The sequence below is a fragment of the Giraffa tippelskirchi genome, chromosome 13 (genome assembly GCF_054371585.1).
Source record: "Giraffa tippelskirchi isolate mGirTip1 chromosome 13, T2T-mGirTip1v1.2.pri, whole genome shotgun sequence".
Classification (NCBI taxonomy): Eukaryota; Metazoa; Chordata; class Mammalia; order Artiodactyla; family Giraffidae; genus Giraffa; species Giraffa tippelskirchi.
The window spans coordinates 24,629,993-24,655,686 of NC_137287.1; the positions used below are offsets into that span (position 1 = coordinate 24,629,993).

Here is a 25,694-nt window from a genome sequence, read left to right on the forward strand (position 1 = left end):
ACTATCCCTTAACGGAACAGACTGGGTTATCATCACTGGCAAATACAGGAGCTGTGATCTTTACAATAACCTTTCATTAATCAGCAGGTGCCATAACTTTGGTGCAAGACAGGGAACATATTAGAAGCTGAGGAAAATATTTTGCTAAAGCCTTTGTTTAGACAAATCATCCAAATGAGTGAAAAAAAAAAGCAAACAAACAAATAGCAAACTCAAATTCTCCATGAAAATTCAGAGTAGCAAAGGTATTGGCTAATTCTTTTGCTATAAATGAACTCAAAAAGCTTTATTTGCATGCATCTATGATATACAAAATGCCCTCCTTTTGGTCCCATTTTGCAACTCCACAGTTAGGTCTTACACAGCCACAGTACCATAGTAACATTTATTTAGAGATTTGCAGTTTACAAAGCATTACTGCTGTATTAATAGATCATTTGTGGAATGACAGTCGTTGGGGATGGAAAGAAGGGGAAAGGCAATAGGATGCACCAAGACAACCTACACTAAGAACATGATCAGCGAGGCTAGGAATTTACTCTTTATTCAAGTCAAATACATCAGACTGTCCTTGCCAGAATTTGGTGACTCAGAGACCTCTAACCAATCTTTTCCGTGTTTATGTCAACCTGGGGCTGCGATGTGGCCATCTTTCGCCATGTGAAGGCAGAAGCAGACAAAATCAGGGGCAAGTGTGAGATGCAGGCTCCTGGAAGAGGGAAACAGCAAATAAACTTGTAGGCAGGAACAGACAGTAGAACACAAGTCAGCCACAGTAGTGATGGTAGGAGGTGGGGCTGGAGAGGTCCTGAAAAGCCTGCTCCACACATGATAAGGAGAGTGTGGGTTCTAAAACGCAAGAGGAAAGCAGAGGAGGAGGGGATGTTTATGCAGTAAAATGACAAGATCAAGTTCCTTTCTGAGAAGCTGGCTCTGACTGCTGGGTGGCTAAGGCTTGGACAAGGCAGGAAGACAGTCGAGAGGCGGTCCTTGACTTGGGGGGGGGGTGCTTTGGGTTAGGTGATCACTGGGTCAGAAGGAGGGCGGGGCCGATTCCACTCTGCCTCTCTACCCCATGGTTCTTTTTTCTAAAAAGGGAGACTGAAGATTCCTCCTGTCTTCTTAAGGAAAATGAAAGTTAAATGAGGTAATGCATGATAAGAATTTAATACAGAGCAAGTCCCCAATAAGCAACACTTAATTACTATTATTCTAATAATAAAAGAGAGACCTCACCATAGTTTTCCTCACATTGTATTCTAGTGTAAGAAACAAAACAAGTAGTAAAAATAAGACTTCCCTAGTGGCTCAGATGGTAAAGCATCTGCCTACAATGCGGGAGGCTGCTGCGTCACTTCAGTTGTGTCCGACTCTGTGCGACCCCATAGACGGCAGCCCACCAGGCTCCACCGTCCCCGGGATTCTCCAGGCAAGAACACTGGAGTGGGTTGCCATTTCCTTCTCCAATGCATGAAAGTGAAAAGTGAAAGTGAAGTCGCTCAGTCGTGTCCGACTCTTCGCGACCCCATGGAGGAGCCTGCCAGGCTCCTCCATCCATGGGATTTTCCAATGCGGGAGGACTCAGGTTCAATTCCTGGGTCGGGAAGATCCTCTGGAGAAGGAAATGGCAACCCACTCCAGTACTCTTGCCTGGAGAATTCCATGGACAGAGGAGTGTAGTAGGCTACAGTCCATGGGGTCGCAAAGAGTCGGAAACGACTGAGCGGCTTCACTCATTCATTCACTCCTTCACTCAGTAAAAATAAAGTGCTAGGACTGATAAAGCCCATAGGGGGCGCTGTGGAAAGATGTGTGCCTCCCCTTGAAATGAAGCAAGAGGTAAAGTCAAGTAGCTCAGTCGTGTCCGATTCTTTGAGACCCCATGGACTGTAGCCTACCAGGCTTCTCCGTCCATGGTATTTTCCAGGCAAGAGTACCGGAGTGCGTTGCCATTTCCTCCTCCAAGAGATAAAGGGGAATTAAAAGATGCTTTCTCCTTGGAAGAAAAGTTATGACCAACCTAGACAGCATATTAAAAAGCAGACACATTGCTTTGCCGACAAAGGTCCATCTAGTCAAAGCTATGGTTTTTCCAGTAGTCATGTATGGATGTGAGATTTGGACTTGATGGACATGAGTTTGAGCAAGCTCTGGTAGTTGGTGATAAGGAAGCCTGGCGTGCTGTAGTCCATGGGATCGCAAAGAGTTGGACACGACTGAGTGACTGAACTAAACTGAAAGGGAGTCAAGAATTCCATGTTTGATTCTCCTTTCTGTCCTGCTTGCCATCCTTCCGTCTGAATTTCTGTTTTTCCAGCTACCAACCAGCCTTTCTCCCCCTTCTACTTCCTTCCAACAGGAGATTTCTGTGACCTTTTCCCAATGAACCACCCTATTTCTGTTCCTGTAAAATCAGTGACCTCCTGAAAGGAATAAGTCTCCTTCAGGATTGTTGTTATTGTTCAGTCGCTCAGCTGTGTCTGACTCTTTGCGACCCCATGGACTGCAGCACACCAGGCTTCCCTGTCCTTCACCATCTCCCCGAGCTTGCTCAAACCCATGTCCATCAAGTTGGTGATGCCATCCAACCATCTCCTCCTCTGTCGTCCCCTTCTCCTCCCGCCTTCAATCTTTCCCAGCATCAGGGTCTTTTCCAAGGAGTCAATTCTTCACATCAGGTGGCCAAAGCATTGAAGTTTCAGCTTCAGCATTAGTCTTTCCAATGAATATTCAGGACTGATTTCCTTTAGGATGGACTGGTTGGATCTCCTTGCAGTCCAAGGGACTCTCAAGAGTCTTCTCCAACACCACAGTTCAAAAGCATCAATTCTTCGGTGCTCAGCTTTCTTTATAGTCCAACTCTCACATCCATACATGACTCCTGGAAAAACCATAGCTTTGACTAGACAGAACTTTGTCAGCAAAGTACGTCTCTGCTTTTTAATATGCTGTCTAGGTTGGTCACAGCTTTTCTTCCAAGGAGCAAGCGTCTTTTAATTTCATGGCTGCTGTCACCATCTGCAGTGATTTTGGAGCCCAAGAAAATAAAGTCTGTCACTGTTTCCATTGTTTCCCCATCTATTTTCCATGAAGTGATGGTATTGTATGCCATGATCTTAGTTGTCTGAATGTTGAGTTTTAAGTTAACTTTTTCACTCTCTTCTTTCACTTTCATCAAGAGGCTCTTTATTTAGTTCTTTTTCTACCATAAGGGTGGTGTCATTTGCATATCTGAGGTTATTGATATTTCTCCTGGCAATCTTAATTCCAGCTTCTGCTTCATCCAGCTCAGCATTTCACATGATGTACTCTGTATATAAGTTAAATAAGCAAGGTGACAATATACAGTCTTGATGTACTCCTTTCCGGATTTGGAACCAGTCTGTTGTTCCATGTCCAGTTCTAATTGTTGCTTCTTGACCTGCATCCAGATTTCTCAGGAGGCAGGTCAGGTGATGTGGTATTCCCATCTCTTGAAGAATTTTCCACAGTTTGTTCTGATCCACAGCCAAAGGCTTTGGCGTAGTCAATAAAGCAGATGTAGATGTTTTTCTCGGAGAAGGCAATGGCATCCCACTCCAGTACTCTTGCCTGGAGAATCCCATGGACGGAGGAGCCTGGTGGGCTGCAGTCCATGGGGTCGCTAGGAGTCGGAGACGACTGAGCGACTTCACTTTCACTTTTCACTTTCATGCATTGGAGAAGGAAATGGCAACCCACTCCAGTGTTCTTGCCTGGAGAATCCCAGGGACGGCGGAGCCTGGTGGGCTGCTGTCTATGGGGTCGCACAGAGTCGGACACAACTGAAGCGACTTAGCAGCAGCAGCAGCAGCAGCAGATGTTTTTCTGGAACTCTCTTGCTTTTTCTATGATCCAGCGGTTGTTGGCAATTTGATCTCTGGTTCCTCCGCCTTTTCCAAATCCAGCTTGAACATCTGGAAGTTCATGATTCACGTACTGTTGAAGCCTGGCTTGGAGAATTTTGAGCATTACTTTGCTAGCGTGTGAGATGAGTGCAATTGTGCGGTACTTTGAACATTCTTTGGAATTGGAATGAAAACTGACTTTTCCAGTCCTGTGGCCACTGCTGAGTTTTCTACATTTGCTGGCATATTGAGTGCAGCACTTTCACAGCCTCATCTTTCAGGATTTGAAATAGCTCAACTGGAATTCCATCACCTCCACTAGCTTTGTTCCTAGTGATGCTTCCTAAGGCCTACTTGACTTTGCATTCCAGGATGTCTGGCTCTAGATGAGTGATCACACCATCATGATTATCTGGGTCGTGAAGATATTTTTTGTCTAGTTCCTCTGCGTAGTCTTGCTACCTCTTCTTAATATCTTCTGCTTCTGTTAGGTCCATACCACTTCTTTCCTTTATTGTGCCCATCTTTCCGTGAAATGTTCCCTTGGTATCTCTAATTATCTTGAAGCGATCTCTAGTCTTTCCCATTCTACTGTTTTCCTCTATTTCTTTGCATTGATCACTGAGGAAGGCTTCTTATCTCTCCTTGCTATTCTTTGGAACTCTGCATATACGATTACATTTCTTTATTTGGCATCTATATTTGGTAATTCCTTTTCATTCTATCTTTTAAACTGTACACGGATAGAGGCAGAGAGGAAACGTGGATAAGGTGCAAAGATAAACGCGACAAACTGAAAAATCCTTCCTTGAACCTTTCTCACCCAGCCTCCCAGCTCCCCACTCGACAGTTATCTTATGTGTTTACAAATAGGTACAAATATATTCCTTCCTTTTTTTTTGTCTTGTACCCAAACAGTAACTTACTAGATACACTTGTTCTGCGTCCTGGTTATTTTTATTACACTTAAAAAAATCCAGGAGGTGGCCCCTTATCGCGGCCGCTGGATGGAGCCCGTCCCCGGTCCCTCTGGCTCTCCACCCGCGTCTCCCATCCCAGGTCCCGGACGCCGCGGGGCTGCACGCCCCCCTCGCATCCCGGCCGCTACCTAGCGTCCCGGCTCGGCGCGGCTCGGGGGGTCCCGCGCAGCGGGCGTGGGAAGGGCGCCGGCGCCCCGCCCCCGCCTCTGTGACGTCGGCGCCGGAACCTGGAATCCCGGCGCCGGGAGGGAAGGCCGGGAGGCGGCGGCGACGGCGGCGGCCTCTCGGGGGCGCGGGGCGCAGTCATGAGCGAGTCCAGTATCAGTGCGCTCCCGCCCGGCAGGCCCAGCAGGCAGCCCTTCATCCACCAAGGTAGGGCGGCGGGGACGGGGCTTCAGGCGGCCGGCGGGCACGCGGGCAGCCGGGCGCGCGATTCCGGAGAGCTCGGCGCTGGCCGGGCCCCCTCCCACCTCCCGGCTTAGGGGAAAGCGGATCTTTCTTATTCCTGCTCTCGCTCCTCCAGCCCATTCTCAGCCCATTTAGAGACCTCTCTACCAAAAGGAGCACTGGAGTGGGAGTCCCGATCGCGGTGAGTTTGTCTTCCCAGAGCTGGTCGAGGAGTCCCCGGCTAGCCTCAAAATCATCCTGTAAGTTAAATGAAAAGATTATGAGAGCCCAGCTAGTCCTCACATTCTAATACGAGATGACTGCCTCCCAAACACATGAGGTTTTACAATTAGATGGACTTAGAACCGAATTCTGCCTGGGCTGTTGATTGCTGTGTGATCTTCGGTAAGTGACTTACCTTCTCTGAACCTCGGCTTCTTCAGTAAAATGGGAATAAGCTGTTGATAGGATTAATTGAGAGAAAAATGTGTGACTTGCCTAGCGCAGTGCTTAATACAAGAAAGACACTATCAGTGGTAGCCAGCCAAGTATTATTTGCTTTTCCCTTTTCCCTTAAGGAAAAGTTAAGCAAGTGTATAGCTCTGTGAATTTTTACATAAATGTGTAGAACTGCTACTCAGCCAAGACAGTGAAGTTTTCAGCACCCAGCAGGCTTCCTTCCAGCATTTGTATTTTATATTTGCCCTTAACAAAATGCAAGACCCCACTGTGAAGTTTTATCTGCAGCATTTTTTCTCTTTTGGTTTGAGAACAGAGATTTTGTTACAAGGATTTATAGTAAAATATACGTGTAGGTTTGGGCATTGGACCCTTCTAATTGGATTGATCTCAACATTTAGAAGAAAAAAAAGAGAAAAACACCTCGAGAGAACCAAACTCTGGGAACTTGCTCAGGAATCAGAATAAAGAAGTCAGCCTAGGATTGATGTTAATAATTTTCTAACGCATTATAAGGACTTCCCTGTAGCTCAAATGGTTAAGAATCTGCCTGAAATGAAGGAGATCAGTGTTTGATCCCTGGGTCGGGAAGATCCTTTGGAGAAGGGAACAGCAATCCACTCTGGTATTCTTGCCTGGAGAATCCCATGGACAGAGAAGCCTGACGGGCTACAGTCCATGGGGTTGCAAAGAGTCGGACACGACTGAGGCATATATGTATAACATAATGCATTATTAATAGTGTTGTTATCAGCTCAATTTCAGCCTTTCAGTAACAGCTATTCAAGTACTTTCCACCTGATTTTTTATTGCTCCTGTTTTGTCACAATTCATCACGTTTAAGATGCCAACACTGGTTTCCCATACAGAAGGCGTGAGATTCATCTTTTTTAGATCTTTGCTGGGTGTTCACGGGGATCTCTAAGCATCTTTTCATGAGTATTATTACTAGCACCTCTAATTAAAAGGTTCCTCCCTCTGCCTGCAATGCAGGAGACCATGGTTCGATTCCTGGGTCGGAAAGATCCCCTGGAGAAGGGAACGGCTTACCCACTCCAGCGTTCTGGCCTGAAGAATTCCATGGACTGTGTAGTCCAAGATTCCCCTGGAGAAGGGAACGGCTTACCCACTCCAGTATTCTGGCCTAGAGAATTCCATGGACTGTGTAGTCCAAGGGGTCACAAAGAGTCAGACATGACTGAGCAACTTTCACTTTCCCTTTCCTTGGACAGATGATATTTTATGACCTTGTCATGAGTGGGGGACTCAGAAGGGACTGTGTTTATAACTTTGTTGCACTCTGTAAACCATGACGCACTGTATGAGCGTCATGGGAGGACATCTGGAGGGAGGCAGGAGACAAAGGGGCATCTGGTTTATAGAAATGGGAGGTGTGTATCCTTGTTAATGATAAAACAGATCACAATGCTTGCCTTAATTTTTTTCTCATGGTTTATTACATTGAATATAGTTTCCTGCAGTATACAGTAGGATCCTGTTGTTCATCCATTGTGTATATAATAGTTTGCATCTCCTAATCCCAAACTCCCAATCCATCCTTCCCCAACCTCTTTCCCTTTGGAGCCCCAAGTCTGTTTTCAGTGTCTATGAATCTGTTTCTGTTTCGTAGGTAAGCTCATTTGTGTCGTATTTTAGATTCTACATATAAGTTATATCATATGGTATTTGTCTTTCTTTTTCTGACTTACCTCATTTAGTATGATAATCTCTAGGTCCATATGTGTTGCTGCAAATGGCATTATATCTTTCTTTCTTATAGATGAATAAACAATATACTTGGTCGGCTCAGTGGTAAAGAATTCCCCTGCCAATGCACGAGACCAGGGTTTGATCCCTGGGTCTTGAAGATACCCTGGAGAAGGGAATGGCAACTCACTCCAGTATTCCTGCCTGGGAAATCCCAGATGGAGGAGCCTGTTGGGCTATAGTCCATGGGGTTGCAAAAGAGCTGAATACGACTTGGTAGCTAAACAGGGCTTCCCTAGTGGCTCGGACAGTAAAGAATCTGCCTGCAATGCAGGAGACCTGGTTTTGATCCCCGGGTCTGGCAGATCCCCTGGAGAAGGCAATGGCTCCCCACTCCAGTATTCTTCTTCTGGAGAATTCCATTGGCAGAGGAGCCTAATGGGCTACTGTCCATGGGGCCAAAGAGTCAGACATGACTGAGCGATTAACACTTTCACTTAACTTTGACTTAGTGACTAAACAACAATACTTCCTTTCTTAATTAAAACTTTACAGTGGCTTCCCACTGCTCTGAGAATAAACCTACAGCCTCCAACAATAAACTGGTTAAATAAACTGGAATAAACCTCCCAGCCCACCTTTGGAGGCTCTCATCACCTCCAGCCTTACCTTAGCCCATCTCACTCCAGTTACACTGACTGCCTTGTCATTCCTCCAGCATATCGATGTCATTTCTGCCTCAGGACATTTACTTCTGCTGCTCTTTGCCTGGAGTACATTTCTCTTTCATCTTCATAAGGCGCCTCTTTCTGCTTCTGTCAGGTCTCTGCTCACTTGTCACATCGGAGAGACAGACCTCTGGAGTCTTGTTGTCTGCAGAAGTGGCCCCATCTCTCTTACCCTGACCAGTTACCTTGCTTATTCCTTCAAAAGCACTTAGCACCATCTGAAGTCATCTGGTTTGAACATTTCCTCATTTATTTAGCTCTTTCCCCTTCTAGACTGTGGGTGCCATGAAAAGCAGAGGCTTTTTCTTGTTCCTCTGGGATGTAAAACACTGTCTGGCACATGGTGGCTGCTAAACATTCATTGAATAAATGAATGATGAACTGTACCTGATTTCACTGAGGCAGCAGTGAGTGGTAGCATGAAGCAAGATCTTAATTCTCTGCCCAGGAATTGAACCTGGGTAGCCTGGATGAACACCAAGAATCCTAGCCACCACCAGACCTGCAAGGGCTAGAGGCTAAAAGCTGTTTTTCCCTGGATCTTTGTCCTTAGGGGAAATTCTTTTCTCACAGAGGAAAAAACTGTAAATGCAGGTACAATGTTTAATATTAGATATATAGCACAACCACAAGAGGGAGAGAACAGAGAGAAATGGTTTAGTTAAGATGGAAGAAAAGCAGTAGATGCATACCCATAGAGAAAGGGTTTGGACATCCCCCCTAGTGAGGAGAAATGCAGAAAAGAGGTGGTTAAGTCATTTATATAGACCTCCCCTACATAGGTGCGCAACTTTTTGCCAAGATGAATTTCAGCCCAGAGGCCTATGTGAACCCTTAGCATCACATATTATGGGGTGATGCCTCCTCCTTTTTGACTCCCAGTGTCTCCCTTGCCCCAGGGATGGGAAATATATGACCCTTTAAAGGGTTTAGTCCCACTCTGTCCCTGCCATAAAAATGACTAATGTCCGGTTGTTAACACTATTCGTGTTGCTGCTTTCTATATCAAGGTGTAGATCTTGAAATATAGACAGGAGTCCGGTCATAAATAGGTAGTCCTGGAGCCTGATTGACTCTTCCTTCGGGAGATATAAACAGGGGGCTGGAGCTCATCTTCTCATGCCAGGAGGTTGAACAGGAGACCAGTTGTAAATGCCCAGCCTAGGGCCCATCTCCTGCCTCATACCCACAGCCACAGTGGGAGCTGTAGAGGAGTTGGTTTTGAGTCTAGACTCTGGACTCCCAGATGCCCATCCTTTTTTTCCCATTTACTGGTTTTGTCCTTGAGAAAGGCACCTAAGTGCTTGGTGCCTCAGTTTCCTTATGGATTAAATAATGATAAAACCTACTTCAGGGGTCATTTCAAGGATTCAGATAATTTACATAAATAAGTGCTAATATCAGCTATCTACACTGTGTAACAAATTATCCCCACGTTTAGAAGCTTAGAACAATAATAATCACGTATCTCCCAGTTTCTGTGGGTCAGGAATTGGGAAATGAGCTGTCTCAGCTTTCCTGGCCCAGAGTCTCTTGTGAAGTTGCAGTCGTGGGGTCAGCCAGCGTAGCCATGCAGTCATCCGAACACTTCCCTGGGGCTGGCGGATCCCTTCCAAGATGACTTGCTCACATGGATGGGCTGACACTGGCTGTTGACAGGAGGCCTCAGTTCCTCTCCATGTGGACCTCACAGTGGGCTGTCTAAGTGTCCTCGAGACACAGTGGCTGGCTTCTTCCAGAGCAGATGATCCAAGAGAGAGCAAGGCGGAAGCTGTGGTGTCTTATATGAGCTGGTCTTAGAAATCACTCTGTTACTTGTTTTGTTCCCATGGGTCAGCCCTGTTCAGTGTGAGTGGGGCCTGTTTAAAGGCATGAATATTGGGAGGAGAACCTCTTGGGGGGAGGGAGTGCATCCTGGGGACTGACTGCTGTGGACCATGTAAGCGTTAACGGTTGTTATGATGTCTCTGTTTCCCTGTGTTCAGTCGCTCAGTTGTGTCTGACTCTTTGCAATCCCGTGGACTGTAACCTGCCAGGCTCCTCTGTCCATGGGATTTCCCAGGCAAGAATAGCGGACTGGGTTGCCATTTCCTCCTCCAGGGGATCTTCCCGACTCAGGGATCAAACCCACATCTGCATTGCAGGTGGATTCTTTACCACTAGGGTCACCTGGGAAGTCCCTTTGTGTTCCTACAAGATGACAAACGTCCACAGAGTCTTCACATTTTGCATCCCTGTTGGTAGTCAGTTTTATGTATAGTGGTTTATTTGGGCGTCCCTTATTTTAGTGGACGCTATGATTTGGGGATAATCGAAACGAAAAAGGATGGTTGGCCTGGAGAGCCTTAGGCAATGTTATGAAATTCCCTCTGTTCTGTGAAGTTTAGACTGTGTCCCATAAAGTCTATCTCAAAAGTTTTCCCACATATTTTAGACCCTCTAAATTATAATAACCCATAAAGGCTCCTTCCCCTTTCCTCTCTCATGACTCAGAATTACTGTAACTACATGTGCCCAGAGAGACTGTTCCAGTCCATCAGTACTGCATACCAGTCAGTAAATGATGTGTGCAGTATGTGTAGTGTAACTACATGCTTGTTCCAGTCAGGAGTCCTTCAGCTGTCATGCATGCAGTGCCTTTTTAGGGGAGGATCCAGGTATAATTCACGTAACAAAATCACCCATTTTGAAGTGTGCAATTCAGTATCTTGTAGTGGGTTTAAAATATGAAACAACCATCACCTCTAATTCCAAAATATCTTCATACCCTGGTCTGCTAGTGTCACTGAAAGGATTTAATGAGATAAGCATGTCAAATGGGGTTGAGTGGTAGCTCTTGGTTTGGTTATTAGCATATTATCATTATGCTTATTAGGGCCTTTTCTAGCCCAGTATTATAAGGTTTGATGACTGCATGTGCTAGCGTTATCTGATAGACACTTATATAGTTAAACAGCTATTTTGTGGGCTATTTTAGTCTGACAGATTGTTCGAAATTTGAAGACAAGTAACCATTTGACCTGTAGTGGTTTTTCTGGTTTTATGTTTTTACTTTATCTGCTAGGTCTGTTCATCCAGGTTACTCCTCAAAGGTGTCCTGGGTGGGAGGACTCTTGTTCAGGTCTGGACACAGATGGCAGTGGTTCTCTGGTGAGCCAGCCATCTGACCTGAGTGATTTTTTTCCCCTTCTGTCTAGAAGAGGCCAAGCTCCGTCTGCCCAGCAGTTCAGGCCCAGATTAGGCCCAAAGGCCCTCAGTGGCTTTTTTTTGGTTTGTTTTTTTCAGGAAGTAAAGAATTTAAGGGATAAAGGGGGGAAATGACTTTTCTGTGCTGTAAACTTGGTTGCAGTCTGACTGCTTTTAAAAGGAGCATTGTTTGGCTGTGGGACCACCCAGTTCTTCTGTAGGGCTGCCCCCACCCTCCTCCCAGGAGGAGGCCCAAAACTGACTCTGAGCCAAGAGCGTGTTCCAGGCGTGGGCCCAGTGATGAAAGAGGTGGGCGAGGGACGTGCTTTCACGAAGCTTCTAATCCAACAGGGTAGACCCTAAACAGAGGGAAATAGGGCCAGAGAGAGCTAAGCATAGCTGCTGAGAAGGAGATAAGCAGGTGATGGTATATAGAGAGGAGAGTGGCTGCCTGCTGGCTCTCCAGGAGGGACCACTGAGCCGAGGCCCAGGGATGCGGAGGAGCCAGTGCAGGTGAGTGGGAAGAACAGGTGGGAAGAGCGTTCAGAGGGGCGGTGAGAGGAGCAGAGGGCAGAGGTGGGGAAGACCTGCATGCATCTGAGGAGGCCTTGGGCTGGAGCTTGGAGAGGAGATGGGATGGGGGCAGCAAGCCCAAGCCAGTTCCTGAAGGTCTGGCAGACTCCCTTAGCAGTTGGATTTGGGACTTGCATGTGTAACTTTCCGGAATTCCTTACAGCCGCTCAACGTAGGTGGTATTCAGTTTCAGTTGAGTCGCCCAGGTGTGTCCGACTCTTTACAACCCCATGGACCGCAGCACGCCAGGCTTCCCTGTCCATCACCAACTCCCAGTGCTTCCTCAAACTCATGTCCATCGAGTTGGTGATGCCATCGAGTAGTTGATGCCATTGAGTAGTTGGTATTACTTGCCCATTTTACCTTCCTGGAAACTGAGGCCCTGAGAAGTTACTTGGCAAGGTACTGAAGCAGAAGGATGTTAATGTTGTGAATCTAGAGCTACTATATCTGCGTGTGTGTATCTGTGACATGTTATGTGCCAACGCCAGGCTAATCACCAGGGATATAAGGGTGAGTAAGACATGCTGAGGTCTTTGTCCTCATGGTTCAGACCTTAAGTCGGCCTTGGACAAAGCTCCTGTCTTCTCTGAACTTTCTGTATTGCACAATGGGAGTAAAATACAAGAAAGGCCCATCCTGACGGTCACAGGAGATAACTATGTAAAGGGTTTGACATAATCGTGGCACATGGTAAATGCTCAGTAAAGGTGAATGGTTATTGTCACTTCCAGGAATGTTGGAAATCATTTTTGGAGAGGTCCTAGGCAAGGAAGATAAATTCCACATAGGGAATCCTTAGGAAGAAGACCTCCTCCCCCCACTGCAGATTACATTAAGTTCATCAGTAAATAACCAGAGTTCTGGCTTCGAGTACATAGCACAGTGTGCTGGGCACTGCTTTCAGCTAGGTGTCTGCAAACTAACGTCGTTGTGTTTAGTTGCTAAGTGATTTCTGACTCTTTGCGACCCCATGGACTGTAGCCCGTCGAGGTCCTCTGTCCATGGGATTTCCCAGACAAGAAGACTGGAGTGGGTTGCTATTTCCATCTCCAGAGGATCTTCCCAACCCAGGAATTGAACCTGAGTCTCCTACAACCCATGGGCCTAGTCTGAACTACCACCTGTTTTTATGAAGTTTCATTAGAAAACAGTCATGCACATTCATTTATGGATTATGGGTGCTTTGCTGCTGCAGTAGCAGGTTGAATAGTTGTGACAGAGACTGTGTAGTAAATAGTATTTACTATCTGGTTCTTTACAGAAAAGGTTGGCTGTCCTCTTTTCTAAGCACTTGACATAAAATAGCCATCTAATCCTTAAGATGGCTATGTGAGGTGGGAACTGCTGCCCCTATTTTACAGGTGGAAAAACTGAGGCACAGAATGGTCAAGAAACTTGCCAGGTCACACAAGTGGCAAGTGGAGCTGGGGTTAGAATCCAGGCAGCAGGCTGTGGAGCCAGTGCACATAACCACCGGGTGGTCTTGCCGCCTCCTTAGATAGAGGATCACAGTAACTGCTCTGTGGACAGCCCACTGGATGCTCTACCGGCGTGGAAACCAGGAGACCTGGGTTCTGGTGCCTGCGTGACTCCGATTGCCCTGAGTAGTTAGTCACTGCTCCTGAAGGCTGCTTGCTTGTCTGGTCATAAAGCCTTGCACCCAGTCATTCCTCAGGTGCCCCACCCAGAGGTGCCCAGTGGTGTGACTCATGCAGGTCCTCCCTGCCCCGCAGTTCTCAAGTCTGGCAGACGGAGGAAGCTCTCAAGGCCCTGGCTCCTCCCCTCTCAGACTAGACTCTGGGCTTCTAGCAATGAGGCCCCTCTGTGTTGTCCAATACGGTAGCTACTAGCTATGAAGTGAAGTGAAGTGAAAGTCTCTCAGTCGTGTCTGACTCTTTGCAACCCCATGGACTATACAGTCCATGAAATTCTCCAGGCCAGAATACTGGAGTGGGTAGCCGTTCCCTTCTGCAGGGGATCTTCCCAACCCAGGGATGGAATCTAGGTCTCCCGCATTGAGGGCAGATTCTTTACCAGCTGAGCCACAAGGGAAGCCCAGATACTAGCTATATGTGGCTGTAAAGTGTAAATTGAATAAAGTCTGATAAAATTAAAAATTCATTTCCTTAGTCTCACTAGCCACATTTCAGTTACGCAGTGGCCACTCATGGTTACCATATCAAACAGTACAATTATAGAACATTTCCATCGCTGCAGGACAACGTGACCTGATATGTGATGTTCTGCCATGGGATATAGCCAGACTGACCTGTGTAGCTCAAGGACAAAAATAGCCACAGGGCTGCCCAGAGAGATCCTGTTAAATCTGAGTCAGATGATGTCATTCGTCTGCTCAGCATCCCCCTCAGTTCCCACCTTAACCCAAGTACGGTAACACCATTCCCCACTGGCCCCAAGTGGCCAAGCTTGTTTTTCCCCAACCTCCTACCCCATTCCTCTCTTCCTTGCTGACACTCCTTCAGCTACCTTGGCCTCCTTTCTTGTTCCTTGAAATTACTAGCCACAGTCCTGCCCCAGGGCCTTTGTAAACTTTTTTTTTTTTTAAACATTTATGTATGTATTTGGCTGTGCTGGCAGCATGTGGGATCTTCATTGCATCATGCAAGATCTTTCATTGCAGCACACAGACTTGGTTGCCCAATGGCATATGGGATCTTATTTCTCTGACCAGGATCAAACCTGTGTCCACTTGCATTGAAAGGTGGATTCTTAACCACTGGACCACCAGGGGAGTCCCAGGGCCTTTGTACTTGCTCTTCCCTGTCTATCTCTACCTTGCTCATCTTTATTTTTCTCTATGCATCTATCACCATTTGAAATGGACTTAATAAATTTTATTGTCTGTTTCCTCCAGAGGCACGGAGAGTTTTTAAAGTCATCCTCAAGGCTGCGTCCTAGTCCTTGAACAGTGCATGGCACATAGCAATTGCCAAGTAAATCTTTTTGAGTGAGTGAATGGATGGATGGATGGGTGCGTGGGTGGCCTTGCCAGAAGTAGGGCCATGATGAGTCCCTGGCCTCGGGGGTTTTTGAGCAATTGGTGGAGATGTCATAGCAGCTTCGTCCAGGTCCCCTGGATTGTGAGCCCCTTCATTAAGAACCTTTAACAGCTGGCCAGTTATTGGGCAGATTATCCAGATGCCTAGCTCCAGTTAGCATCCAAAATAAAAACAATGTCACACACATAGACATGAGTGGAAATAAGTCTAAGAAACCCTGAAATTGTTGTCTGCATTGTCTTATTGGTAACGTCAAACTGAGTGTATATGCACGTGTCTAAGATGAGGTGTCAAGAATACACAGAAAAACTGTACAAAAAACATCTTCACGACCCAGATAATCACGATGGTGTGATCACTCACCTAGAGCCAGACATCCTGGAATGTGAAGTCAAGTGGGCCTTAGAAAGCATCACTACGAACAAAGCTAGTGGAGGTGATGAAATTCCAGTTGAGCTATTTCAAATCCTCAAAGATGATGCTGTGAAAGTGCTGCACTCGATATGCCAGCAAATCTGGAAAACTCAGCAGTGGCCACAGGACTGGAAAAGGTCCGTTTTCATCCCAATCCCAAAGAAAGGCAATGCCAAAGAATGCTCAAACTACCGCATAATTGCATTCATCTCACACGCTAGTAAAGTAATGCTCAAAATTCTCCAAGCCAGGCTTCATCAATACGTGAACCGTGAACTTCCGAATGTTCAAGCTGATTTTAGAAAAGGCAGAGGAACCAGAGATCAAATTGCCAACATCCGCTGGATCATCAAAAAAGCAAGAGAGTTCCAGAAAAACATCTATTTCTATTTTATTGACTATGCCAAAGCCTTTGACTGTGTGGATCACAATAAACTGTGGAAAATTCTGAAAGAGATGGGAATCCAGACCATCTGACCTGTCTCTTGAGAAACCTGTGTGCAGGTCAGGAAGTAACAGAACTGGACATGGAACAACAGACTGGTTCCAAATAGGAAAAGGAGCACGTCAAGGCTGTATATTGTCACCCTACTTATTTAACTTCTATGCAGAGTACATCATGAGAAACGCTGGGCTAGAAGAAACACAAGCTGGAATCAAGATTGCCGGGAGAAATATCAATAACCTCAGATACGCAGATGACATCACCCTTATGGCAGAAAGTGAAGAAGAACTAAAGAGCCTCTTGATGAAAGTGAAAGAGGAGAGTGAAAAAGTTGGCTTAAAGCTCAATGTTCAGAAAACTAAGATCATGGCATCTGGTCCCATCACTTCATGGGAAATAGATGGGGAAACAGTGGAAACAGTGTCAGACTTTATTTTTTTTGGCTCCAAAATCACTGCTGATGGTGATTGCAGCCATGAAATTAAAAGACGCTTACTCCTTGGAAGAAAGGTTATGACCAACCTAGATAGCATATTTGAAAGCAGAGACATTACTTTTCCAACAAAGGTCCATCTAGTCAAGGCTATGGTTTTTCCAGTGGTCATGTATGGATGTGAGAGTTGGACGGTGAAGAAAGCTGAGCACTGAAGAATTGATGCTTTTGAGCTGTGGTGTTGGAGAAGACTCTTGAGAGTCCCTTGGACTGCAAGAAGATCCAACCAGTCCATCCTAAAGGAGTTCAGTCCTGGGTGTTCATTGGAAGGACTGATGTTGAAGCTGAAACTCCAATACTTTGGCTACCTCAGGCGAAGAGTTGACTCATTGGAAAAGACCCTAATGCTGGGAAGGATTGGGGGCAGGAGGCAAAGGGGACGACAGAGGATGAGATGGTTGGATGGGATCACTGACTCGATGGACATGGGTTTGGGTGGACTCCAGGAGTTGGTGATGGACAGGGAGGCCTGGCGTGCTGCAGTTCATGGGGTCGCAAAGAGTTGGACACGACTGAACGACTGAACATATGTAAAGTACCTGAAATAGAAAAAGATGTAATATATGGTCAGGGGCTCCCCAGGTGCCTCAGTGGTAAAGAATCTGCCTGCCAATGCAGGAGACGCAAGTTTGATCACTGGGTAACCCACTCCAGTATTCTTGCCTGGGAAATCTCATGGACAGAGGAGCTGGGCGGGTTACAGTCCACGGGATTGCAAAGAGTCAGACATGATTTAGTGACTAGACAACAGCAGCCAGTGGTGTGTGGTCAACAACTCAATACTTTTTGCTAGCTTTTTCAGTTGTGAAAAAAAATCATCTCTAAAGAAAATAATATTAAATGCTTAAATTCCTTAGATCTTTTTCTCAATTTTGGTGCCCCCGTGTTGCTGGTATGGTAAATATTTACTTTGATCTGCCTGGTGGGTGAGCCAGTGTTGCCTGTATCCTCAGCACCAAATTCGTTTATTCACAATGGATGCTTGCATGCTTACGTTCATTAATTTAACAGATTTTTATTAAGCATCCACTATGAGTCAGGCTCTGTGCTAGAACCTGGGGACTCAGTGGTGAAGGAGAGAGATGAGATCCCTTTGCTCATGGAGTTCACAGTCTAATGGTGGAGGGAAAGGGTCAGAGACTATGCAGGTAAACCCTTAGGGAGGAGGATGGGATAATGACAGGGATGTAGTAGGCTGGGCACTTAGGAGACACGTGCTGGTTGGAGGAGGGAGGGAAAGCTCTTCGAGGCAGGAAGCTAGTCTGCAAACCTTCATCGTCTCCAGAGCCCCAGGCCCCAGCCCAGGGCCCCACCCAGAGAGGGACCCCATGCAAGGTATCAAACAGAACTGATTCCCACAGCAACTGGCAGGTTGCCTGGATCAGATGACCCAGAAGGTCCCTTCTTCCCCAGAGTTCCCGTGATTCTGTGAGAGGGAAGAAAAACCCTGAAGGGAGGCCAGCATCCTTACAGTCAGGCTAGGTTTTTGGCAAACTCATGAGGAGGTGGTACTGGTTTTAGTGCCATTTGGCCTGTGCCCACATTCTGGGAACATTTCTGCCCTTTGGTAGGAGTTGGTTTCCTGTGGAAAGAGCTGCCAGGGAAGTTGGGGCCTTAAGATGCTCTCTCGATGTGCCTGCCTCTGCCCATTCATTCATTCTTCAGATGGAGGGCTTTCTGTGACCAGGACACTGCTCTAAGCTTCAAAGAAACTAACTTTGTTCTTAACCTGGAAGGACAGCATTGTTATACCTGCTCCTGCCTCCATATCTCCTGTAATTATCTGGCCGTCCTCCCACCTAAGTAACCACCTACTTGCTGAAATCTGGCTCCAGTGGCCAACAGATTCTAGACCTTCCTAGATGGGGGCACCTCAGTATCTGAGACATGCCCCCTCCTCCCAGGCAAATAATCATCAAGGAGCCCACACACCACAGGCTTAAACGATCAACTCAAGAGAACATCTGTCATTAATGAGACATTCTTGTCCTCCCAGGATGAAAAAGCCAAGGCTAGGAGAAGTGATGCCACCTGCCTTTCTAAAAGTGGTAGAACCAGGAGTCTGTCTTGGCATCAAAGCCTTGGGCAAGCTGCCATCTCTCTGGGCCTCAGGTTCCCTGTTGAAAGCCAAGGCAGCGAAGCCCTTCCACAGGTTGGCATGAGAAATTCAGTGACATCATGCTGTAGAAAGTGTGTGGTTCTAGATGCATACATAGAATTGGAGGAAGATCAGCTATAAAAATAATGCCTGTGTCCAAAGGTTGTGAAATTTAATTTTTTTTAACTTGAAGATAGAGAACTTCCAGGGATGTCTGAAAAGAAAATAGCATTCCTCTTCAATGATGGCCATTTTGGATTCTTTTTGGAGGGGAAGGGTCACATTTTGGCATGTGGGATCTTAGTTCCCTATCCAGGGATCAAACCTGTGCCCCCTGCAGTAGAAGCTCGGAGTCCTCCTCCGAGGACCACCAGGGAACCACTGGCCATTTTGAAAATATAATTTTCCACAAGAGACTGTTGTTGGGAAATGTGGACAGGTGGTATCTTTCCTGCAGTGTGGATGCAAGAATAATCCAATAGTTAATTTGTATGGCATTGTAGTATCTATGAAGTATTTTCAAATTATAGTAAAGCCTATAGCTGTGCCACGTGATAGGTTCCTAGTTTCAGCACTTCCTAGATGTGTGAGTGGCAAAACACCTAGCCTGCTGAGCCTCAGTTTCTTCGTCTGTAAAATAGGACAATTCTGTTCAAAGAGTAGCTCAGAGAATTGAGTGTGGTGATGCATGTTGTATACTTCAAATAGTTCAGATATTCCGAGCCAGTATTATTTATGCTGTTGGTAAATGTGTCCTCATGATCACGTTGATGAGATCATGGTATTCCCCGTTCCTGAGACGAGAAACAAGTGACTCAGAGATGGTCTTTGTCTCCACTGGGGTGCCAGCTTCCAGCTCCAACCCTGGGTCCCTGACCTCGTGGTCGCTGAATATTCAGTGATGCCCCTCCATATGCAAAGGCCTTTGTTCTGGTTAATAACAGCCCTTTGTTGCTGGCCAGAGGGAGAAGCAGCCTCCAGCTGGGTTTGGACTCCATAGCCTTCAGCCCACTCCCACCCCACCCCTCATGTTTGCTTAGGGACCACATTACCAATGGAAGTTTGTGGAAGTCTGTCATATCCTCAGGGAGCGTGGGGGCCTGGGAGTGAAAGGTTGAGTGGGATTCGCAGGCTTATACTCGGCAACTGGCAGGGCTCCAGACGCGTGTGTGTGTGTCATCATCAATGGGACAGCTGCTCTACCGTGTGAACATGACCATCAGAGAGGTGACGATTACAGCTCTACCCCATCAGACTCCAGCTTGGATCGAGGCCTTGGCCGGACCCCTCCTCCCAGAGCCCTGTTATAAGTACATTTACGGAGTCTGCTGCGTGCTGGGCTGCGCTCAGTGTTTCTATCTGCATGATCACCTTTGATTCTTGTAAGCTGGCGCTCCTGTGATGGGTCTCGTCCTTAGCCCCAAAGCCTACAGAGTGACCCTTTGAAATGTGGTCAGATCACAACATGCTTTGGCCCAGAACCCTGGGTGACTGCCCATCTGCCACATCGAAAGGTCATAGCCCAGCCCACGGAGTCTGATGGTCTGGCCCGGCCACCTCTGACCCCTGCTTTCTCCTCTTTCTGTCCCAGCTCCCTATTGTTGCTTAATAGATTGCTCCACACGTGATAGCTTAAGCCACTGTAATGTTTCTGCTGATCCTGTGCATCCAGAACTGAACAGGCTGGAGACAGTTGGCTCAGCTGTGTGTCATGTCTGCTGGGTCTGAGCATCCAGTGGCCTTTTCATGCCCATGGCAGGGATGACCCGGAGGGCTGGGGACCCCGGCTCACTGGGTTCATAAGCCAGGACCTTGGTTCTCGCTGTCATCCAATTCCTTGGTCGTCCTCTTTGGAGGCTTGCGGCTTCTTTTTCTCCACATGGTTGTGCCCGCAGCACAGGTGAACTTCTTACACAGCAGCCCCAGGCTCCCAACAGCACAAGTGAAAATGTTAGCCGCTCAGTCGTGTCCAATTCTGTGACCCCATGGTTTATAGCCCATCAGGCTCCTCTGTCCTTGGAATTCTCCAGGCAAGAATACTGGAGTGGGTAGCCATTCCTTTCTCCAGGGGATCTACCTGACCCAAGGATCGAACAGAGTCTCCTGCATTGCATGCGGATTCTTTACCATCTGAGCTAGCAGGGAAAGGTAGAAGCTTCCAGGCCTTTTAAGGCTTGAGTCTGGAACTGGCAGAGCGTCACCTCTGTTGCAGCTTTTGGTGAAAGCAAGTCACAGATCCAGCCCAGATTCAAGGGGAGGGGACCCAAAAGGGCTGGTGTGACTCTTCGGGGGCCACCAACAAAAGACCCTATGAGGCTCCCATTCATTCATTCACTCTTCCCCAGCCACCCAGGCCCCTTTCCTCTTCTTCAAACACCCCACGCACACCCCTGCCTCAGGGCCTTTGCACTTGTTTCCCTCTCCCAGAATGCCCTTCACCCATTATCCACAGGGTACACATACCACCCCTCCATTTAGCCTCAGCTTAAATGCTACCTTAGTCAAGAAACCATACCTGACTCCATCTTATTAAAAACAATGTACCCTGCCTGTTACCTCTGTGCCCTTACCCGACTCTTTTTTTTTTTCTTTTTTTGCACTCTTTATTTCCTGGCATGGGCTTCCCAGCTGGCACTAGTGGTAAAGAACCTGCCTGCCAATGTAGGAAGCACAAGAGACACGGGTTCTATCCCTGGGTCAGGAAGGTCCCCTGGAGGAGGAAATGACCACCCACTCCAGTTATTCTTGCCTGGGAAATCCCACGGACAGAGGAACCTGGCGGGCTACAGTCCATGGGGTTGCAAAGAGTCAGACACAACTGAGTGACTGAGCACGCACACACTTCCTGGCATATTTATTGCATGTGTATTGTCTGATCTTGCTATGCCCCCTCCTTAGAAAATAAGTGTCATGTGAGTCAGATGTTTACTTTGTTCACTTCAGTATCCCCTGCTCCACATCTGACACATGATAGGTATACTTGGTGAATGAATTCATTTTTGAGGTGAGGCAACCAAAGCTCAGAGAGTTTTAAGGAACTTTCCCAGAGACGCAGCTAGTAACTGACAGAGCCTGGATTCGAATCCAAGGAAGCTTTGCTGCCTGTCGGGGGAATTGCTTATTATTACAGCTGCCTCCTACCTCCTCCTTCCAAGTCCTGTCTCCACTCAGGGCGGTCTTCCCTGATTAGGATCAGATCAGGCATAAAATCCACCCTGATGGTGGCATTCATTCCGCACCTCCAAAAGGAAAGCTCTCCCTCCATGGACTGCTGTACAGGGTGCAGCGAAACTTGGCCTCTAGCCGTGGCCTGATGGAGCAGCGTGAATAGAGATTCTTGAGTAGGCAGACCAGTTCTGTTTCCAGCCCCGCTCCCCACCAACACGCTTGCTAAGCACAGGGAAAGTACAGATGTCATCCTCTCATCCATCCATCAGTGAGTGTTTGTTGAACTACTCTGAGCCAAGTATTTTATTGAACTACTATGCTGGGTCCCAGGTCGCAGTGGTGAGGAAATCCTCACAGTCCCTGCCCTCCAAGAACTTAGAGTCCATGGGGCAAGACGGACGTGCTCACATAGCCATACAAATATAAGGTTATAGATTGTGGTAAGTGCTGTCAAGGGCTTACTGTGTATGGGGAAATATGTAACAGTAGTAGTACAGTGAGGCAGGGATGGTTTCCTCGAGGAAGAGCTAGGAGCTAAGTAGGAGCTAAGAGGTAGGACAGATTCCGTCCAGGCAGAGGGGACAGCATGTGCAAAGGCCCTGAGGAGGAGGCATCAGGCCCATTTTAGTGTATGAAGGATCCTAAGAAATGTAATTTGGAGGGCAGAGGGCCTGAGGAGCTGGACAGGCAGGCATGAGTCAGATCGTGCAGGGCACTGAGGGCTTGGGCAGGGGGTTGGGGAACCATGCTGCTGCTGCTGCTGCTAAGTCGCTTCAGTCGTGTCCGACTCTGTGCGACCCCACAGACGGCAGCCCACCAGGCTCCCCCGTCCCTGGGATTCTCCAGGCAAGAATACTGGAGTGGGTTGCCATTTCCTTCTCCAATGCATGAAAATGAAAAGTGAAAGTGAAGTTGCTCAGTCGTGTCTGACTCTTAGCGACCCCATGGACTGCGGCCTACCAGGCTCCTCCGTCCATGGGATTTTCCAGGCAAGAGTACTGGAGTGGGGTGCCATTGCCTTCTCTGGGGAACCATGAGTGACTTTATTTTCTCGTCTGTAAAATGGGGATGATAATAGTACCTGCCTTCCTACGTGTGAGGGATCGGTGGTCAGTTGAGCAACTATAGGCTGTAGGCTGGCCTGGGGCAATCATCCCCTCTCCGCCTGGTCTCCTCCTCCAGCAGGTTAGCTCCGGCTTGTTCACAAAGCAGCAGCTGGTCCAGAGAGCAGCTGACGCCAGCAAGGCCTCCTGAGGCTGGACTTAGAACTGGCACAGCATCACTTCTGTTGCATTCTGTTGGTCCAGGCAGATCATAAGGCCAGCCCACATCCCATGAGTGCACGTGAATCTCTTAACACAGTGCCTGTTGCATAGGAAATGCTCCATACACACTGATACTATTATTGTTGTTGTTGACGATGATGTTGTTATCACTATGCATCCCATTTGACAAATGAAAAGCAGGTTGGATTACTCCAAACCTCACACTTAGCAAGTGGCTGCAGCCAAACACTAGAACTCAAGTATCATGTAATGTAAAGCATGTTTGCAAACACATCTGCTTAAAGTGAACCCTTTTGCATATGATTTTATTGTCCTGAGCTTGAGTTTCATCCTGGTAAATAAAATAATTATGATGTCCTTTGATCAGCACCCCAGGCTCCTGACTATCTGTGAGATTTAGTTAGGATCTCTGAGATCTGAGTGTCCTGTGTAAGTTTTGATTTTTGGCTCCCAGGTTCACTGGGGTAAATGATGGTTTTCTTCTTTCTTACCCAGAGAGCCTCTCTTTGGACTCCAGTTGCTTTTCTTCTCCACCTGTGAATTTCCTTCAAGAACTGCCAAGTTACCGGTCCATTGCTCGTAAGAGGACGACCATCCTTTCCCGGGACAAGCAAAGTGGCACTTTGCTGAAGCCAACAGACTCTTACAGTTTCCAGCTGGAGGGAGAAATCACTGAAGATCTCGATAACCAATCCATTCGAAAATATGCACTGAACATTTCTGAGAAGCGGAGACTAAGGTTTGTCCAGTAGCCATCTTGAGGGCATATGATGTATGTTTTGGCAAAAGGGGCTTTTTATTTTTAGGCATAGAATGCATTTCCTGACAAGTTCACATAATTAACTTGATTACTTGGGATAAGCTAAGCTGCTGTGACAAAGATACCCACACACATAAAATCTCAGTGTATTAGAAGTTTATTTCTTGCTCACCTAAAAGTCCTGGGTTGAGGTCAAGGGGGGACTTTGCAGTCACTCAGGGACCCAGGCTCCTTCTGTCTTATGGCTCTGCAACCTCCAAAGCCACAATGCTTTCTGCAGTCACTCTGTTCCTCCTAACCCCCGGCCCCACCAACCGTTATTCTACTCTCTGTCTCTGTAGATTTGCCATTCTAGATATTTCATGTAAATGGAATCATATAATACATGACCTTTCGTGTCTGACTTCTTTCACTAGCTGCATGTTTTTAAGGTTCATCGAAGTTGTAGCATATATCGGTACTTCCTTTTTATGGCTGGATAATATTCTATTATGTGGCTATGTCAGTTTGTTTATTCATTTATCCATTGATAGAGATTTGGGTTGTTAGCATCTTTTGGCTACTGTGATTAGTGCTGCACTGAGTATTTGTGTACAAGTTTTTGTTTGAGACCTGTTTTCAGTTCTTCTGGAGTATCTACCTAGAAGTGGAATTGCTGAGTCATATGGCAGTTCTTTAACTTTTTGAGGAACTGCCAAACTTTTGCAGTGTGGTTGCACTGCTTTGCATTTCCACCAGCAGTGTATGAGGGCTCCAGGTTTTCCACATCCTCTCGGTTGGGGCTTTATCTGGTGGTGAGGTTGGGGACCCTGCCGTTGTCATGCTTGTTTATTAATGCAGGGACATTCAGGAGACCCAAATGAAGTACCTATCTGAGTGGGACCAGTGGAAACGATATAGCAGCAAGTCTTGGAAGAGGTTCATAGAGAAGGCTCGCGAGATGACGACCCACCTGGAGCTGTGGCGGGAGGACATTCGCAGCATAGAAGGTACCACACCCCACGATGCCCACGTTGCCCCACGCTGCCCACGTTCTTCCACGCTGCACACGTTCCCCCACGCTGCACGTGCTCCTCTGCAGAAGTCTCTTGGAGAAGAGACTGCAGAAGTCTCCTTGGAGAAAGTATGGCTATGTTCTCACCTACCTCCAGCTGAAATGTCGTCTTTCCTTACATGGTGAATACCACAGTTAGGGTTAATAGAGCTTGCGTCTTCCTCACTGGGAAAATCACAAATTGTCTTCCTGTTCCTTCCACATGTTGTCATTGTCCGGGAATAGCACGTGTGTTCATCATGACTTTGAAATTATAGCAATGATTAGATCTGCCTCTAGGTCTTATTTTTGAATGCTAATGAAGATGTTCATTTATTAATCTATTGCCAATTTAGTTTGTAATATTGCGATATCACATGGACAAATAACCATTTGTATTTTGGGCATTAAATGTATTATTGCAGGATGGGGTGCCATAGGCCTTATCAGATTGCAGAGGCAGCCGTGGCCCTGAACACACTTAAGAATCTTACTTTCCCATAATGGTGAGAATTGGGATGAAGTACAGATAGACCAGGCCTCCCTGGTAGCTCAGCTGGTAAAGAATCTGCCTGCAGTGCAAGAGACTCAGGTTTGATCCCTAGGTCAGGAAGATCCCTGGAGAAGGAAATGGCAACACACTCCAGTATTCTTGTCTGGAGAAGCCCATGGACAGAGGAACCTGGCGGGCTACAGTCCAGGAAGTCAGAAAGAATTGGATATGACTGAGGAACTAAGCACAGCACAGCACAGGCAGACCTAGGAGATATTGTGGGTTTGGTTCCAGACTACCTCAATAAAGTGAATGTGATAATCAAGTGAGTCACACAATTTGTCAGTTTCCCAGTGCATATAAAAGTTGTGTTTATACTATACTGTAGTCTGTTATGGTACAATAGCATTACATCTAAAAAATATTATATATGTCTTAATTAAAAAGTACTCGGCATTTATCATTTGTATGTCTCAGGTTAAAATACTTGCCCAAGTTCATTCACTAAGATAAAGCAAATCCAGAGTTTGAGCCTAGGCAGTGAAGCTTCAGAGCCCAAGGTTTTAGCCACCATGCTCAGCTTCCTTTCCTGTTA

General features: G+C 46.8%; 2 protein-coding genes across 9 annotated transcripts in view; one reads left to right on the forward strand and one right to left on the reverse strand.

Annotated features, from left to right (window-relative positions):
- Window positions 1-6,850, reverse strand: part of TMC5 (transmembrane channel like 5) — a 98,244-nt gene extending 91,394 nt beyond the window's left edge. The window contains exon 1 of the mRNA XM_081560817.1: window positions 6,743-6,850. The gene's annotated coding sequence lies outside the window, so the exon portion shown is untranslated. The remainder of the gene's footprint in view (window positions 1-6,742) is intronic.
- The window catches only part of TMC7 (transmembrane channel like 7), a 55,738-nt gene continuing 35,127 nt past the window's right edge, over window positions 5,084-25,694 (forward strand). For 3 of the 8 annotated variants that reach the window (XM_081560819.1, XM_081560821.1, XM_081560824.1), the window contains exons 1-3: window positions 5,084-5,218; window positions 23,309-23,552; window positions 24,414-24,562. In XM_081560819.1, coding sequence (XP_081416945.1) covers window positions 5,152-5,218; window positions 23,309-23,552; window positions 24,414-24,562 — 460 coding nt within the window. In that variant the 5' untranslated portion in view covers window positions 5,084-5,151. Of the gene's footprint in view, window positions 5,219-5,369; window positions 5,639-23,308; window positions 23,553-24,413; window positions 24,563-25,184; window positions 25,425-25,694 lie in introns of those variants that run through there. The other 5 variants (XM_081560820.1, XM_081560827.1, XM_081560822.1 and 2 more) reach the window with 3 other exon arrangements.